This window comes from Bos indicus, chromosome 7, assembly GCF_029378745.1.
Source record: "Bos indicus isolate NIAB-ARS_2022 breed Sahiwal x Tharparkar chromosome 7, NIAB-ARS_B.indTharparkar_mat_pri_1.0, whole genome shotgun sequence".
Lineage (NCBI taxonomy): Eukaryota > Metazoa > Chordata > Mammalia > Artiodactyla > Bovidae > Bos > Bos indicus.
Window position 1 is genome coordinate 83869797 of NC_091766.1, and position 18929 is coordinate 83888725.

The following is an 18929-nucleotide window of genomic DNA, read 5'->3' on the forward strand; positions in this document are numbered from 1 at the left end:
ATCAATGCTATAAAAACAAATACCCCAAGAGGAACATATTTTACAGTGTACCTTACGTGACCCTTTTTGATCCCTGTCAAGGCACAGAGATGAAGAAGGAAACAGCAGAATGTCAGAGAATATGATAGATAATGGGAGGCACCTCACTGTCACATTCATGTCAGAAAGCAGTCTGGATTTACATATAGATATTATATAGAGACAAAACCAAGTCAAAGAAAAACAAAATTTTGTTAAATACAGTAGCAAAAACTAATTGGAAGACGCTAGATGCAAGCTGGGGGCAATTAAGCTCGAAGCCTATTTTGATACATCCTTCTTAATCTATCCGGTTTCTTTCTTTTCAGGGGTACTTTCACATGTGGTGACTTCAGTAATTGCTAATGGAGAGATGCACAAGCTTTAGTCATCGGTTTCACTTTCTAGCTCACATCCTTCCTTTTTCAATGGGTGGAGGTGACGGAATTCCACCTGAGCTATTTCAAATTGTAGTGTGGAAGAAGACTCTTGAGAGTCCTTTGAAGAGTAAGGAGATCAAACCAGTCAATTCTAAAGGATATCAACCCTGAATATTCATTGAAAGGACTGATGATGAAGCTCCAATACTTTGGCCACCTAATGGGAAGATCTGACTCATTAAAAAACACCCTGATGCTGGGAAATACTGAGGGCAAGAGGAGAAGAGGGTGACAGAGGACGAGATGATTGCATGTCATTAGTGACTCAACGGACTGAGTTGGAGCAAACTCCGGGAGACAGGGAAGGACAGGGAAGCCTGGTGTGCTATATAGTTCATGGGACAAAGAGTCCGACACGGCTTAGTTACTGAACAACAATAACAGGCAACCAACTGGCTGTCTAGTTGCTCCTTGATCAATACAGGTGGCAAAGGCTCACTAGGCAGTATATTCAGGTCCCATGAACCACATGTTCATGCAAGAGCTGGGCCTGGGTGGGCCAAGGACTACTTGAAACTGAATTTAACTTAGTGGGAGGTTAGTTAAACTCTTTGTAGGAAGGTTGCTAGGTTAGTTGCCTGGATGGCTATGGTTTATTCAGAATAATCTGCTTACTCAGACTCTCCTTTCCTTCCATTCATCCATGCTTGAACCTCCCTTTATTAACTTGTTCTCCGTGTCCTTCTCCAATTATTTTCATTTTTTAACTAGTTTTATTTATTTATGACTGTGCTTAGTCCTCACTGCTGCGCAGGCTTTTCTCTTTTTGTGGCCGCGGGGGCTACTCTCTAGCTGCAAGGAGCAGGCTTCTCATTGCGGTTCCTTCTCTTGTCGTGGAGCACAGGCTCTAGGGCCTATGAGTACATATGTAGTTGCGGCTCCAGAGATTGTGAGCACAGGATCAATAGCTGTGGCACACGAGCTTAGTTGGCTTCATGGCCTGTGGGATCTTCCCGAATCAGGGATTGAACCAGTGTCTCCTGCATTGTCAGGTGGATTCTTTACCACTGAGCTTCCAGAGAAGCACCCTCCAATTATTTTCAAGCTTAGAAAAATTTTGCTCAATCTCAAGTATTTCTTTGATATTAACAACTTCATCATTTTCATGAAGATTTTTAGGACTAGGGTGATGAGAATCCCCAGATCATTTTGTTTAAATACATAACCCAAATTAATTCTTCAATAACTTTCCTTGTTTTATTTTATAAATTACCGTTGTCAATGGGAATAAAGAGAGGGAAAGTGAGAAATAAAATTGTTACTCTGGCTAAAGAGAAAGAGAAGAGAAAGAGGGAGAGAGGGATGGAGTGAGTGAGTGTGTGTGTGTGTGGATGTGTGTGTATAAGAGAGTAGAGGTGGAAGGTGCTTCCAAGTTTACCATGTTCAGCTCTATCCACAGAGACATCTTGATTTAGATAAAAATATACAGAATTTGGAATCTTAAGACCTGATTCTAGATTCCTTCCAGTTCTGCTTTTGGCACTAACTTTGAGAGCCTGGGAAAACCACAAAGCCCACGTGTCTTAGTTTCCATGTCTGAATTCTCATCTGCATTTGCATTCTCAACTTGCATAATGTTACAATGCTCTAACATCATTATATACATCAAAGCCATAGCACTATGAAGTTCTATAAATGTCCAACAATTAATAAACTACACCACTACTGTTCTCATTAGCAAGTATTTGTGCCCAATTCTGATCTCCTTCCACCAACTATAATCCCGTTATTACCTCTCCCTACTTTTTGTTTGTTTGTTTTTGGAAAGGTGGGGTGCTCTGTGCTTCATGGTAAACACTTCAGGCAAATTATTGTCCTATAATTTGATCCATCACTTCAAGACCTTACAGACTTAGGCTTCCAAGAAGGCAAAAAAATGGCCTATCTTACTAATAGATAGGCCACCTTAACATGAATCCTCATTAATCTCTACCTTTTATTTGTGACCAATGTTCTCTGTTTAGAATGCTCTGAATTTATTGTTTGAACCAGAATAACCAGCCTGGGAGGAAATTAGGTCCTATATATACTCAAAAGCCAAAATGAGGCTCATAAAAGTGATGCACTTGTGTCTTTACAGAACTGTTGAGCTCCTTTGAGGTCACAAGGTATCCACTATCCCTACCACTCGCATCCCTATCATGCTCCGAGACCCATCCAGGAGTATATATGTACACTAACAACATTTGATTGTTATCATATTTGATAACAACAAATATCAATTGTTATCATATTTGATAACAACAAATATGAAATGCACATTTCAATATATTATAAACCCCAGAAGCAATTACTGATTTTGACCCAAATTCCATAATAAGTGAAAGTGATGCAAACAGAGGATATATATACATATATAGATATTCATATATATGTGAATACTTACTGTACTGACAATTTCTTCCCATGAATTCTCCTGGGCACTCACAGGAATAGTTAGCAACAAGGTCTGTACATATCCCACCATTTTTGCAGGGCTCAGCTTCGCATTCATTTATATCTGAGGAAAATAGGAAGAAGAGAGAAAGAGAATTACTGGTGAAAAAAGATAGATTTTTAGAAGGTTTTAGGCATTTCAAGTAAGAAAAGCTCTAAATAATGTCATGTGCATATGTCTTGTCAATAATATAAATGGTGCTTACAATAGACAATTTGTTAACAATCAAACTAAGTCAAGTTCAAATGGAATTGAGAATCCAAACCCAACAGAACTAAAACACTCTCTAATCCTGAAAATAAACATGACTAGTTGGGGAAATATTCAGTGTGTCCTTAAAATTAAATCAAACAAATTAATCCTGATCGAGAAATGAATTGGTATCACTTACAAGATCTAGACACCTCCCCAGCAGCAACCACTGCCAATTAACACTGTATCATTTCATCTTAATTCATTAAAATTCTCACTGACAGAGATGTTTTAGTTTCTAAATAGTTCGCCTTTGATGAATGCGATGAGAAGCAAATTAGAGTTAATAGCTAAAGCTTGTTACATGCAAAATATAATAAATGTAAATGACGATCATTTCCTAATTTCATTCAAGGGTTTCTAAAGTTAGGATGACTAACGGGATTTACCTTTGATATACTATTATTATACCCGATGAAAAATCATATGATATATAAAACATTCAGCAAATTATACTAAATTCCATGCTAATTTTGGATAACAGGGACAATAAATGGGATTTTGAAAAAAAAAAAAAAACGGAATAATGATGAACTCAGTGAAGTATCAATCACCGATATTTGCACATCATTTCCTCTAAGCACAGCCCCGAGTTTGGCTCTGTGGGAACTAGTAAAGTAATTGGAGGATGTACACGGCTCTGACTGCTTTCCCTTCTATCATCTGTTTCAATTGAACACCTGCTCTGCTCCTATTCCCACAACCGCTTCTTACATACCTAAATGCTCTTCCTTAGGAATCGTCTTTCTGTGGGCCTTTCCCTCTCACAGTCAATCCGTGAACTTTACAAATGCAGGACCTGTCCAGTACTGTTTACTGTACCCCCCAAAATGCCACACATTATCTAGAACACCACTAGTACCCAGTAAGTATTGCTTCATCAAATATCTCACAAAATAGTGGTGCAATCTGAAGAAAATTATTTCAGACGTGTAATATGCCTTCTGATGAACATATCAAAAGCTGTTCTAAAGTTCTGGGTTTTCACGGTGCTTAAAACAATATGATCATAAATTACCCTCTCAATATTAAACAAGGACAAAATATTAGAAAACTTCTAGTTTTCCTTTTCCTTTAACGTCTTTCTTATAAACAGGATCTCCTCCTGGAAGCAGATTCGTTCACCCTCTCATTCTCAGATTATGGCAAAGTTTGGTCTAAATTTCTTTAGGCAGGTGACCACTTTATAAAATATTTCTGGTCCTTTTTTGGTTTCTGGTCAACTGTTACATCTTGAGAGTAGAGATAATTCATGACTGTGTTCAGAAATAATCCAAATCATTTAAACCACAGTGGAGTGCTCAATCATGTGTGACTCTTTGCTAGTTCAAGGACTGCAGGGCACCAGGCTTCCGTGTCCATGGGATTCTCTAGACAAGAATACCGGAGTGGGTTGCCATTTCCTACTCCAAGGGATCTTCCCAACCCAGGGTGGCAGGAGGAGTTTTTACCAGCTGAGCCACCTGGGAATCCCATTTTAAGCAAATATAACATCAAATAATAGGATTAAATCAGAATCTGATCATTCTAAGAAACAGCTGTGTACTATAAAATATAATAGACTCAAATTTTTGACACTAAAACTTCCATAAGAGGAAGAAGGAAGGAAGGAAAGTACTAAAGGAAGAATATGTCATTTATTCATTCTCACCTGATGAAATATTTAGCTCTTTTTTCCCTCAAAAATTCATCTAATCTTTATTTATATGGGATGAACATGAAACATATTTTCATTAAATTTTGAAAGTGGCACAGAAATCACTGTGTTATTTATTTTCTTACCTGCTCAGTACAAGGTAGGGGCAATAACTGGCAATAACTGGCAATAACTTTGGAACATGCCTAATGTGTCTTTGCCTACATCATATCTATGGCAATTTGTTTCAGGTGAAGTATGTCAGTGGCCAATAAAAAGTTAAATCATCAGGTCTTAAAGAATACATTGCCTTATTTTGTAAAGTTAGACATAAAAAAAGTATTCTTATTATATATATGTATATATATCTATGTGTGTGTGTGTGTATATATATATATACACACACACTGAGGTGATACTGAGTATTAATATCTGAAAAAGACCACATAAGGGGAATAAAATTTGATCTTGGACTTGAGGGGAAGTCAGTTAGGATTAATAAAAACAGGATGAAGACGGCATTGTATTAACATTGCCAAGCAGGGATCCAGAATGAGTCACGACTTTGAAGAGGAGTGTTCATGGTGTGATGGTGTGTTCAAGCACACAAACAGCAGTTTGTCTGGAGCAGAGAGTGGGAAGGAGGGTGCTATAAACCAAGTATGGGATGTAGGTAGGGGCCAGATTATCATGAATGCCCAGTGTCAGCTAAGGGAGACAGGCTTTCTCTTTGGCACTGAAGACGTGGAACTGGCTGGGAAGGTAGCTTCTGTACCCTGGTTTCCTAGAAAGACCTAGAAAAGCCATATGTGGAATGGACTTAAAGAAATGAATTCAGGAAGGCTGTATAGGGACCCACCCAGGATTTGAAGCTAAGGGATACAACATACATTTTAATTCTCATGTAAGAGAATTACCTTACCTGAGCATTTCTCATTTCAGTATTGACCTATATTACAAGTATAATCAAACTCAGCTCTTGAGGCTTTGAAATGTTAAGAAGAAGGAAGTCTTCATAGCTGATGATATGCAACCAATCAAGAGTTATTATATATCCTTTTAGGATATGTATGCACCATTTTTCTTTGCTTCCTCATTTATTCTATGTTTTTAAACAATAAGTAGTACTTTACACTGGAGAAGGCAATGGCAACCCACTCCAGTCCTCTTGCCTGGAAAATCCCATGGGCGGAAGAGCCTGGTAGGCTGCAGTCCATGGGGTCGGGAAGAGTCAAACACGACTGAGCGACTTCTCTTTGACTTTTCACTTTCATGCATTGGAGAAGGAAATGGCAACCCACTCCAGTGTTCTTGGCTGGAGAATCCCAGGGACGGGGGAGCCTGGTGGGCTGCTGTCTATGGGGTCCCACAGAGTTGGACATGACTGAAGCGACTTAGCAGCAGCAGCAACAGTACTTTACACAGGAGAATGTGAATTTAATTGAAATTAATCAACCTTTGAATTTCTATGTACTTGTTCATCAGACTGGGTCTACTGTCACCAACAATTAAGTTGAAATTAACAACATTTGTTTCTAAAAATACAGTTATACCTTTACCCAGGGGTTAACTCGAGGTGGAATGAACTGAAATTGCATTTGTGGAAGAGAAAATGCTTTCTAGCCATTATTCAGTTTGTGATTTAAAAAAAATGACCTTTTACTGTTTATGCATTTTTTAGATAAAAATGACTACTTTAACCTAAATTCATAAAATTAAAAACACTATATTGAGTTTAATACTTTAATAACGTAGCAAAATAAGTAAAACATTTCTATGTACACACCTAGTAACATGTAAGCTCAGATAACAGATGCAAATTACACAGGAGCTTTTATATATCAATATAATGTAAGAGTTCTTACAGCAGTGAAGGCTATTTGCACAGTGATTAACACTGAAAGCAATCTAAATGGAAACAGACCTCAATTTGGATAAATCATGTTTAATTAAAGACTGGATATAAATGTTCACAGAATATAATGTAATGAAATGAAAGTTAAACTCCTTTGTAATAAATCACATACATCTCTCTTTGTCATAGATCATGCCATTACCATTTCCAGAAAAAAGTCCTCATATCTTGGGCTCCAAAATCACCGTGGACTGTGACTGCAAGCATGACATTAAAAGATGCTTGCTGCTTGGGAGGAAAGCTATGACAAACTTAGACAGTGTATTTAAAAGCAGAGACATCATTTTGCTGACAAAGGTCCATATAGTCAAAGCTATGGTTTTTCTAGTTGTCAGGTCTGGATGTGAGAGTTGGACCATAAAGAAGGCTGAGCATCAAGAATTGATGCTTCTGAACTGTGGTGTTGGAGAAGACTCTTGAGAGTCCCTTGGACAGCAAGGAGATCAAACCAGTCAATCCTAAAGGAAATCAACTCTAAATATTCATTGGGAGGACTGATGTTGAAGTTGAACCTCCAATACTTCGGCCACCTGAAGGAAGAGCTGACTCATTGGAAAAGGCTCTGATGCTGGGAAAGACTGAAGGCAAAAGGAGAAGGGGGCAGAGGCAGAAAATGAGATGGATATGGCATCACAGACTCAATGGACATGAATTTGAGCAAACCCCAGGAGACAATGAAGGATAGGAAAGCCTGGCCTGCTGCAGTCCATGGGGTCGCAAAGAGTCAGATATGAAGTAGCAACTGAACAACAATGAATTTCAAATACACTGAGATATTCTAAAGTATTTTATAACTAAGAAAATTTTGATACAGCAATTCTATATAAAAATAGGAATTTCTATATTTGGTTATTTTAATAGTTCATTTATAATTATAACTTTTTGAGTTTTTTAGTTCTATGACTGCTCCCCTGAGAACTGTTCTTAAAAGTAGCATCATTCAAAGCTAGATTTTATAACAACACATCTAGCTGAATCCTGATTCCTCACTGAAAACATTAAACTTTGCTGCCTACTCTCTAGCTGACTGAAGGAAAGTGGAAAGAGTTGAGCACAAATTCCTAGATATAAACTCATGGTGCATGTGTGTGAAGAAATTAAAAAGCAAAGCAAAGGAAGGGGAGAAATAGATGAGAGAGTAGATAGTTGATCACAATAGCATGCATATCTTTTAAACAAAAAGTACTCTTCAAGGGTTTCCAGACCCCTTTTCTGTTGTAAATACAGAAACTCATTAGTATTATATGCAAAACTTAGTTTCTCTATCTTTACTATTATTTTGCCCTTAACCCACCTTACACAGATTTGGAAAGGAATGCTGCAGTCTTTCCTCTTAGGCTTGGCTTTTTGCTAACAGAAATACTGTAAACCCATGCATTCTCTGGCGGTGTCACTGTAAAGAAGTCTAGTAATTGCAAAACACATATATTCATTGTGATCATTCTGAGTACTCATGAACTTGCACACATCTGCATCATGAGAAGTGCTCAGTTACTTCAAGTCTTTTTTTTTCTTGATCTCTGTTAGACCCATCACTGTGCAAAATATAGCCCCAAGCCCATGAAACTGACTTCAAAGTAGTAGGTTAGCACAGAGTTTTTAAAATCAAAATTATATTGGATTGGTCACAAAGTTCATTTGGGCTTTTCCATAACTTACAGAAAAACCCAAATTAACTTTTTGGCCAACCCAATATTTGCTAGTTCCTTTATCTGTGTCTTCAAAAAACAATGACTTCTCTGGGCATGAGTCTTGCTACAGAAATGCTGCTGCTTCTTCTCAGATAATTATATTTAAATAATCTGTAATCCCATTCTTCGTTATAGACTCCACCAACTGGCCAGAGATGAAGTGGAGATTTCTGAAGTCTAATTTTCTAGGACGTCCAGTGGAAACTTTCAAAATGAATTGACTAAATAATTAATTAATTAGTTTTCAAACTGACTACCATTTGCAACATGCAGAATAGAAATGACTGTACATTGCACACGTGGGCCATGGGAGTGCCAGCTTACCCTTACTTCTCTCCAGAGCTCCCGAGGTGGGCACCATCTAGCCCAGTCGTTCAACTACATTTACTTTGCCAACTTGGCCTGGAATATTTTCAATACTGACCATCATTTAGACTAGGACATCCACTCCTTTTTAGGACAGAAATCCATGTAACCTCCTCTTGAGTGGAGGAAAAAGACAACTTAATTCATTCCGGAAATGACCTCCTTTTGATCCCCAAGTATATTCAGGTCCTATGAGCATTAAGAAAGAGCAACTGATTGTCAGGCTGAGCACCCTAATTTTGATATATTAAAAGGATACCATAATTAAGCCCTTTTTTTCTTCTCAAAGACATAATTCCTTGGCTCCCTTATTCCCTTCCCTCAGGTTGTCTTTTTTCCTGCAATATTGTTATTGACTGTTAATTAGCCAGCAAGAGCTTATTTTCAAGAGTCTGCTCTTTTTGATCCTTAACAACCTATCTTCCCTGGGCTCCCCATTAGCAATTAAATAGTCTCCAGACCTCCTGTGAGTGACTGTCTTTTAAAATTTGACCTTTTATATTTTTTTTCTTATCTAAAGACTATGCTTATTCAATTTCTCTTTTAAGGCTGAATAAATTATGATGAATTTCTAGGAATTCTGTCCTCCCACTCAGATACTGAATTAAATTAAGTCATAATCAGAATAATCTATAGGATTCCCCAATCATTTCTAGGACAAGACAGTATATTTTTAATTACGTGTGCTTGAATGCTGTTTTGATCCGGCTTTTTGCTATATTGCTAGCAATTCCTTTTAAAATAGCAAATTAAAATGAGCCTTCTTCAATCAGAACATATCACACACAAACCTTTTATAATAATTTACTGATAACTTTCATTACCAAGAACAACAGTGTAAAAAAATATCCAAGAGGTATTTACCCATCACCACTTACTAACAAAGATAGTATTCTATGCTCATCTGTATGGCATCCTGAAACTTATTTGGGGACCTCAATTTTGATGCAAAAACCTCTGCTACTGGTAACCAGGTAGAGCCCAATTCTCTAGAATGTTTCCATATAAAATTATTTCAGTAAGGCTTTATTTGTCTTAATCAGATATTTGGCCAGCAAGATAAGACAGCCATTCCAAGATACTTATAAAGCCAAAACCAGGGAATATGGAAGAAGGCTTGAGGGAGGGGTAATCAAGAGGATGATACAACTCAAATATTAGAGGCCTTGAAGAAATTCATTTAAAAAGCTATATGAAAAACACAGTAGATGCCAAAATGAACCAATGTCTCTGGTAAAATTTTTTACCAAAGAGCAAACCATTGCAACGAACATTACCTTGGGGACACGTGGCACAGTAAGCTGACCTGCAATAAATATTTGCTGATTGGTAAGAAAGAACTGAGAATATTAGAGACCTGGGGAATCTCCATGTGTACTAGGACAGTGAGTTCCTTGGTTGGGGCAGATGTACCAGCTTATTTCTAAAGGAGTTCTATTAAGGAAAATGGATTTAGAGCAATGCTTCCTTTAAAAGTTAGAACTTTAAAATACACCAGATACAAAGCTACCCCACTAGAGATTCTAATTTAAATGGACTTGAGTGGAATGAAGGCATATTTATGTTATACACTTTATTGTTATACAGTCAGCCTAAGATTCTAAGGGTAACCGGGGTTGACAGCACATAGAACCTCTGTGCATAAGCCCATCTATCCATCCACCCATCCTCAGTTCTCTGCTAGGTTCCAAGAATGCAAAGATTAATATATCATGGTCCCTTACTTTCCTCAAGGCTCTTATAGTACAGTGTGTGTGTGTGTGTGTGTGTGTGTGTGTGTGTGTGTGTGTGTGTGTGTTAGTCGCTCAGTCGTGTCCAACTCTTTGCAACCCCATGGATTTGTCCACGGGATTCTCCAGGTAAGAGTACTGGAGTGGGTTGCCATGATTAGACAGACAAAGTGACAAGTGCTCTAAAAAATGGATGCTAAGTTTCTCAAAGAAATTTCAAATATCAATAACTAAATTACTCTAGCAGACTAGACAATGTTGAGTTAGAGAGGAGTCTGACTGTGGAAAACACTTCTGAGTTATGTCAAGTTACAACTAATTACTCTGAAAGTTATTTTTCTAAAATAATAAGCATCTTATTATTCTGCATATCTAATAGTGACTCCTCATTGTCCTATAGTTCTTTGCTCAAAGTATAAAACTTATATATGTTTCCCAATTTCCTATTTTTATTATGTGTGATATAATTTGTATATTTTTGCATATTCATAATGGTCTATCCAAAATTAATTACTCTATTCTGTCAGATGCATGTTAAATTAGTTTGCTAGCAGTTCTCTCAATTTTAGTGGTTAATACTAAGGTTCAACTGTTTTGGATTTTTTTTTCTATAGTGAGCTATCAAAAATCCATAACTGGCTAAATGAGTTGGGATTCACATGGGAAGCACAACTACAATTCACATGGCTGCTTTTCACCCACCCATTCACTCACTCACTCATTCATTCATTCATTAAAACTCTGGTGAGCACCTTCCATGAATCAGATTCTAAAATATATCATAGGATACATCAGGGAATAGGGATAGCTCTAAGAGGTCTCACCTCCTATAAGTCTATTCAGAGAGATAATTATAATAAAATGTGTGCTACATATCATTATGTACAAAATGTACTGTGATCACAGATGAGGCAACAGCTTTCTCTAGAGGAGATGTGGAAGAAGGCAATATTTGGTTCGTGTTTAAAGGATCAGCAGGAGATTTTTAGATGTGTTACAGTGGGAAGGAACATAAAAGGACACAGCGTTTTCAGTGAGAACTGAGCACTTTCAAATGTCTGGATATGCACAGGGACTACATGTGTGGAACTGCTAGGGATGGTGGTGACTAGCTAGTCTGGGACTAGATTTTTACACCCTTACAAATCAAGTTAAGGAGTTTGAACTTTAGTCCTTGGATACTGGAAAGTTAATAGAGAATTTAAGAAGAGTGGAAAAGGGAGCAGGGATTCAATAGATCTGTGGTTTAAAAAGCTCATTCACTCTAGAATTTCATTACTGGTAACATTTGGAAAAATAATTAAAAAACTTGGAAGGGAAATTTAAATTGACTATATCACTTAGACCATACATATAACATGAGAACTACAGCATGCATTTTTAAACATTAAGTTTGATTTTAAATGCATGCTGCTGCTGCTGCTGCTGCTGCTAAGTCGCTCCAGTCGTGTCCGACTCTGTGTGACCCCATAGACGGCAGCCCACCAGGCTCTGCCGTCCCTGGGATTCTCCAGGCAAGAACACTGGAGTGGGTTGCCATTTCCTTCTCCAATGCATGAAAGTGAAAAGTGAAAGTGAAGTCGCTCAGTCGTGTCCAACTCTTAGCGACCCCATCGACTGCAGCCTACCAGGCTCCTCCGTCCATGGGATTTTCCAGACAAGAGTACTGGAGTGGGGTGCCATTGCCTTCTCCTTTAAATGCATAGAGACTTCCTAATATTTAGGGTTGCCAGATCCAGCAAATAAAAATGCAAGATGTCCATGCAATATCTGACTCATAGCTTATCAAAAAAAATTTTTATCTGCAATTCAAATTCACCTTGCCATCCTATATTTTATTTGGATATCCTACTTGCATTGTCAACTAGAATACGATCTCTCCATATTTTCTTTCTTTCCTTTAAAATAAGCACTTTAATTTCAGCAATATGGCCATGCTTTCCATTTTGTATATTCAGCAGACCCTAAGGAAAAGTACCTTAAGTAGAAAATCATTATTGACAAATGAGTCCTCCTCAGGCTTTTGCTCAAACTAAAATTTATTGCTTGAATTCAGCAAAGCAGTTCAAAATCTTTAGAATTTACCTGTATGTAAGCTTCAGTGTATTATTTATATAGTTATACTTGTATATATACTTCAGCTATGTAAGAGCCAAAGAAACCCACTTCTAAATAGACAAGCAGTTGGGGATTTCAGAAATAAAATATTAAGATATTCATTAAGCCAAAATCACTTAAGAATTTGAGAAAAATTACTAGGATGAATAAAAGAATTGGGGGAAAATTTGAACTCTTATCAGAAAATTAATTCAAAACAGTTTGGAATATAGAATATGCATGAAACCGTAACCACTTATTTCACTACATATACAAGTTGTAAGTAGAGAGTTTAACACTGATATATCATTTTAAGACATATTTTTATCAAGAGAAGTTTTAAAGGAGTAAACTGAAACCAGGTTGAATTATTTTTCTCTTCAATGACAGTAATAAGCAACAGTGACAGACAGTAACTTATACTAAAAATGATGAGCCACTAAAAGCATACAAGCAATGCCACATTTAAATAACAGGCACTGACTCGATGATGTGAGTCTGAGTGAACTCCGGGAGTTGGTGATGGAGAGGGAGGCCTGGCGTGCCTCGATTCATGGGGTCGCAAAGAGTCAGACATGACTGAGCGACTGATCTGATCTGATCTGATACACAGTTATATTTTGAATACATAGAAACTTTAGCTCTAGAATTAATTTCTTAAAAATAACTGCAATTTTTATAAAGTATGTACAAATAGTACTTTGGGATGACAACCTATTGACAAAAATTAGCAAATTCAACCACTTGTACTATGAGCCAAACATTGTTTTAAGCATTTTGTATTTATTATCACGCCTTCTGAGCTACTTACTATTATCATGAGTTTTCCAGATGAAAACTTGAGACATTGAAAATATAAAACACTAGCCTAGAGTCGCACATATGGTAAAACTGAGATTAAAACCCAGATAATTTGTCTTCAGAATCTGTACTATTCACCAGTTAACTTCACCACCACTAGGAAATATGAAAGTCTTTCACCTTCACTTCATGGTTGCTTTCAAGGCGCCACTCTACCTGCTGAGGAGGGCAGAAAAGTCATACTACCTAGTCCTTGATCTACAAATGTAGTGGGATTCCCAGTGGTTCAGTGGTAAAGAATCTACCTGCCAATGCAGGAGACATGGGAGATGCGGGTTCAATCTCTGGCTGGAGAAGATGCCCTAGAGGAGGATATGGCAACCCACTCCACTGTTCTCGCCTGAAGAATCCCATGCTGCTGCTGCTGCTAAGTCGCTTCAGTCGTGTCCGACTCTGTGCGACCCCATAGACGGCAGCCCACCAGGCCCCACCATCCCTGGGATTCTCCAGGCAAGAACACTGGAGTGGGTTGCCATTTCCTCCTCCAATGCATGGAAGTGAAAAGTGAAAATGAAGTTGCCCAGTCGTGTCCGACTCTTCGCAACCCCATGGACTGCAGCCTTCCAGGCTCCTCCATCCATGGGATTTTCCAGGCAAGAGTACTGGAGTGGGTTGCCATTGCCTTCTCTGGAAGAATCCCATAGACAACCACAAATCCCATAGAAATCCCATAGACTGAATAGGGACAGAGTAGTATTAGTATTGCCACTCTAGGCCAAAGACTCCAGTACTAAAATCTTAGTTTGGAATTCTTTTCCCTAATTCTTTTGTTCCTTTTAGTAATTTTTTCATACTCTTAGTTTAGGCTTAATAGGCATCCGTTTTAATTTTATTCCTGAAATTCACATCATTGTCTATTTAGAAATGGACATTTTTGGCTCTTACATTCTTTGATACTTGCCTTTTAACCTTACATTCTGATGAAAAGAATACATTTTTTTGTTTCTTTAGAGAGGACATGGATGTATTTTATACCTGTAGAGTTGGAATTTTTATTTTTCAAAGGAGATAATTCACAGTTTTAAAAATCTTTGTTTGCAAGATAACACACACACAGATAAATACACAGAGCAATAGAGTTAAATGAGTTATTGTTAAGACAATCTGTGCAACAGTCACCAAGGTCAAACACAAGAATAATGCCAGCACTTCAGAGCCTTCCTTTGTCCTTCCATTCACAACTTCCTCTCCATCCTCACAAACATAACTGATTTCCTGCTTATTATGGCAATACCAGCCTCACTCTGTATGGTTTAGAGTTTTGTTGCCTAAATCAGATCAGATCAGATCAGTCACTCAGTTGCGTCCGACTCTTTGCGACCCCATGAATCGCAGCACGCCAGGCCTCCCTGTCCATCACCACTCGCGGGTTTCACTCAGACTCAATGTCCATCCAGTCAGTGCTGCCATCCAGCCATCTCATCCTCTGTCGTCCCCTTCTCCTCCTGCCCCCAATCCCTTCCGGTATCAGAGTATTTTCCAATGAGTCATCTCTTCGCAGGAGGTGGCCAAAGTACTGGAGTTTCAGCTTCAGCATCATTCCTTCCAAAGAAAACCCAGGGCTGATCTCCTTCAGAATGGACTGGTTGGATCTTCTTGCAGTCCAAGGGACTCTCAAGAGTCTTCTCCAACACCACAGTTCAAAAGCATCAATTCTTCGGCCCTCAGCCTTCTTCACAGTCCAACTCTCACATCCATACATGACCACAGGAAAAACCATAGCCTTGACTAGACAGACCTTTGTCGGCAAAGTAATGTCTCTGTTTTGAATATGCTATCTAGGTTGGTCATAACTTTCCTTCCAAGGAGTAAGCATCTTTTAATTTCATGGCTGCAGTCACCATCTGTAGTGGTTTTGGAGCCCAGAAAAATAAAGTCTGACACTGTTTCCACTGTTTCCCCATCTATTTCCCATGAAGTGATGGGACCGGATGCCATCATCTTTGTTTTCTGAATGTTGAGCTTTAAGCCAACTTTTTCTCTCTCCACTTGCACTTTCATCAAGAGGCTTCTGAGTTCCTCTTCACTTTCTGCCATAAGGGTGGTGTCATCTGCATATCTGAGGTTATTGATATTTCTCCCGGCAATCTTGATTCCAGCTTGTGTTTCTTCCAGTCCAGCGTTTTTCATGATGTACTCTGCATATAAGTTAAATACACAGGGTGACAATATACAGCTTTGACAAACTCCTTTTCCTATTTGGAACCAGTCTGTTGTTCCATGTCCAGTTCTAACTGTTGCTTCCTGACCTGCATACAAATTTCTCAAGAGGCAGATCAGGTGGTCTGGTATTCCCATCTCTTTCAGAATTTTCCACAGTTTTTTGTGATCCACACAGTCAAAGGCTTTGGCATAGTCAATAAAGCAGAAATAGATGCTTTTCTGGAACTCTCTTGCTTTTTCCATGATCCAGCGGATGTTGGCAATTTGATCTCTGGTTCCTCTGCCTTTTCTAAAACCAGCTTGAACATCAGGAAGTTCACGGTTCACATATTGCTGAAGCCTGGCTTGGAGAATTTTGAGCATTACTTTACTAGCGTGTGAGATGAGTGCAATTGTGTGGTAGTTGGAGCATTCTTTGGCATTGCCTTTCTTTGGGATTGGAATGAAAACTGACCTTTTCCAGTCCTCTGGCCACTGCTGAGTTTTCCAAATTTGCTGGCATATTGAGTGCAGCACTTTCACAGCATCATCTTTCAGGATTTGGAATAGCTCAACTGGAATTCCATCACCTCCACTAGCTTTGTTCGTAGTGATGCTTTCTAAGGCCCACTTTACTGCACATTCCAGGATGTCTGGCTCTAGGTCAGTGATCACACCATCGTGATTATCTTGGTCGTGAAGATCTTTTTTGTACAGTTCTTCTGTGTATTCTTGCCATCTCTTCTTAATATCTTCTGCTTCTGTTAGGTCCATACCATTTCTGTCCTTTATCGAGCCCATCTTTGCATGAAATGTTCCTTTGGTATCTCTGATTTTCCTGAAGAGATCCCTAGTCTTTCCCATACACATTACTCAATAGTACCTTTTACTTTTGCCTTATCGTGTATTTGAAATTTATATTAGAAAAAAGAAATCATTCAATATGTACTCTTTTGTTTGAAGCTTCATTCACAATGGTTCTACAGGCAGTTGCAGTGAGTTCATTTTCACTGCTTTATGATATTTCACTGTAATTATATGACAATGCATTTTTCCGTTCTATTGTTCATGGCACTTATGTTATTAAAAATAAAAGCATCCATGAGTGCACTTGTACATAAGTATATTGAACTTTCTCTGGATATACCTAGGAATGAAACAGCTGAGTCATTTATATACTTTGGTAGATAATGCCAAAATGGTTTTTAAGTGATTGCACCAACTTGCACTTTGATCAGCAACTTAATTCATAATATTTTGAAGATACAATACATATGAAACTTGCATTTAATCACTTGTTTCATATACAAGTTGTAAGTAGAAGGGCTTAATACCAATATGTCATTTTAAGATATTTTATCAAGAGATTTTTTAAAGGGAGTAAATTAAAACTTTCAACTCACCAGGCTGAATTATTTTCTCTTCAATGACCATGATTATTTTTTTTAACAACTGACAGTAACTTATACTAAAAATGAAGAAGCAATGAAAGCATATAGGCCATATCACAATTAAATAACAGGCAGTGATACACAGTCACATCTTATATATGAAGAAAAATAATTTCACTTAACTCTAGAATAATTTCTTAAAAATAACTATAAATCAGTCTCACCTACATATATATGTAGACTCAGGTAATAAAATAAGAATGGTTCTGACTTTTACATTTTATTTATTTTTTTAATTAATTAAATTATGTTTATTATAAATTTATTTATTTTAATTGGAAGCTAATTAATTTACAATATTGTACTGGTTTTGCCATATATCAACATGAATCCACCATGGGTGTACATGTTTTCCCCATCCTGAACCCCCTCACACCTCCCTCCCCATACCATCTCTCTGGGTCATCCCAGTGCACCAGCCCCAAACATCTTGTATCATGTATCAAACCTGGACTGGCAATTAATTTCATATATGATATTATACATGTTTCAATGCCATTCTCCCAAATCATCCCACCCTCTCCCTCTCCCAGAGTCCAAAAGACTTAATATCTTTGAAATTTTATATCATAGGCATAGTTAAAAATAATGAAGTCTATTATACTTTAAAGCTGCTCTATGGATTAAATGATGTAATTTATGGGAAAATATCAACTTTAAGGACCAAAAAACAACTGTCTACAGTATTATAATATGGGCTAATTGATATTTCTATCATTCAGTTGAATGTTTGTTTATCATGTTGCTGGATAAAAAACATAGGTATATTTTTAATGAGACTTTCTGTACACATACACTTCTACTTTTGGGGTTATCATCAGGGTAAATAAATGGGTAGCAATTTAAAAAATGTTCTACAGAAGAGCAGCCCTTCCCTGGAGAGGCATGAAAGAGTATTTATCCCCACAACTGCAAAGCCCATAGGAATTTTGATCCACTGAATGGGGCAATTTAACAGACACCCTCAATATACTTCTTTCTAAAATGTTGCCATTTACTATTTTTAAAACTAGTACATTGACTCTCCATACATCAGGTCTAAGAGATCACCAAGCTCTGTATCTGATAGACATATGTTAATGGCTGGTAGAGAACATTCCTTTCAAAATTCTTAGGCATTTCAGTTTCCATCAGAGTAAAACAACTGGGTGGCTCAGTTCAGTTCAGTTCAGTCGCTCAGTTGTGTCCGACTCTTTGCAACCCCATGAATCGCAGCACGCCAGGCCTCCCTGTCCATCACCAGCTCCTGGAGTTCACCCAGACTCATGTCCATTGAGTCAGTGATGCCATCCAGCCATCTCATCCTCTGTTGTCCCCTTCTCCTCCTGCCCCCAATCCCTCCCAGCATCAGAGTCTTTCCCAATGAGTCAACTCTTCGCATGAGGTGGCCAAAGTACTGGAGTTTCAGCTTCAGCATCATTCCCTCCAAAGAAATCCCAGGGCTGATCTCCTTCAGAATGGACTGGTTGGATCTCCTTGCAGTCCAAGGGACTCTCAAGAGTCGTCTCCAACACTACAGTTCAAAAGCATGGGTGGCTAGATTACCTCAATTCCAGGACCTCAACTGCATAATTATAGGAGGTTTCCTGGCTTCCTGGCACAGCTGGAGGCAACACAACATGGTCCACACTCCAGGCCACCATGGAAGTTTCTGCCTCAGCAGCTGACTCACTCTTCAATGCCAAGTGTGCCTACAAGCCTCTAATCTTTATATTTTATTTTTTCTCCCATATTTATTGTTAAGGATGCCAAATCAGCATATTTTATTCATTAAAGTGATAATGCACTGGGATTCAAGAGAAATCTTGCTTCTGGCCAAGGCAGAGTATAGGAATGAGAAGTGCCCTTCTGCCTTAAACAACCAAAAAAATAAAACAGACAAAACAAATGAGA

The 18929-nt window shown here is 38.1% G+C and overlaps 1 protein-coding gene across 2 annotated transcripts in view; it reads right to left on the reverse strand.

Annotated features, from left to right (window-relative positions):
• EDIL3 (EGF like repeats and discoidin domains 3) overlaps positions 1-18929 on the reverse strand; it is a 480826-nt gene that overhangs the window by 218866 nt on the left and 243031 nt on the right. For both annotated transcript variants that reach the window (XM_019965396.2, XM_019965395.2), the window contains one exon: positions 2845-2958. In XM_019965396.2, coding sequence (XP_019820955.1) covers positions 2845-2958 — 114 coding nt within the window. The remainder of the gene's footprint in view (positions 1-2844; positions 2959-18929) is intronic.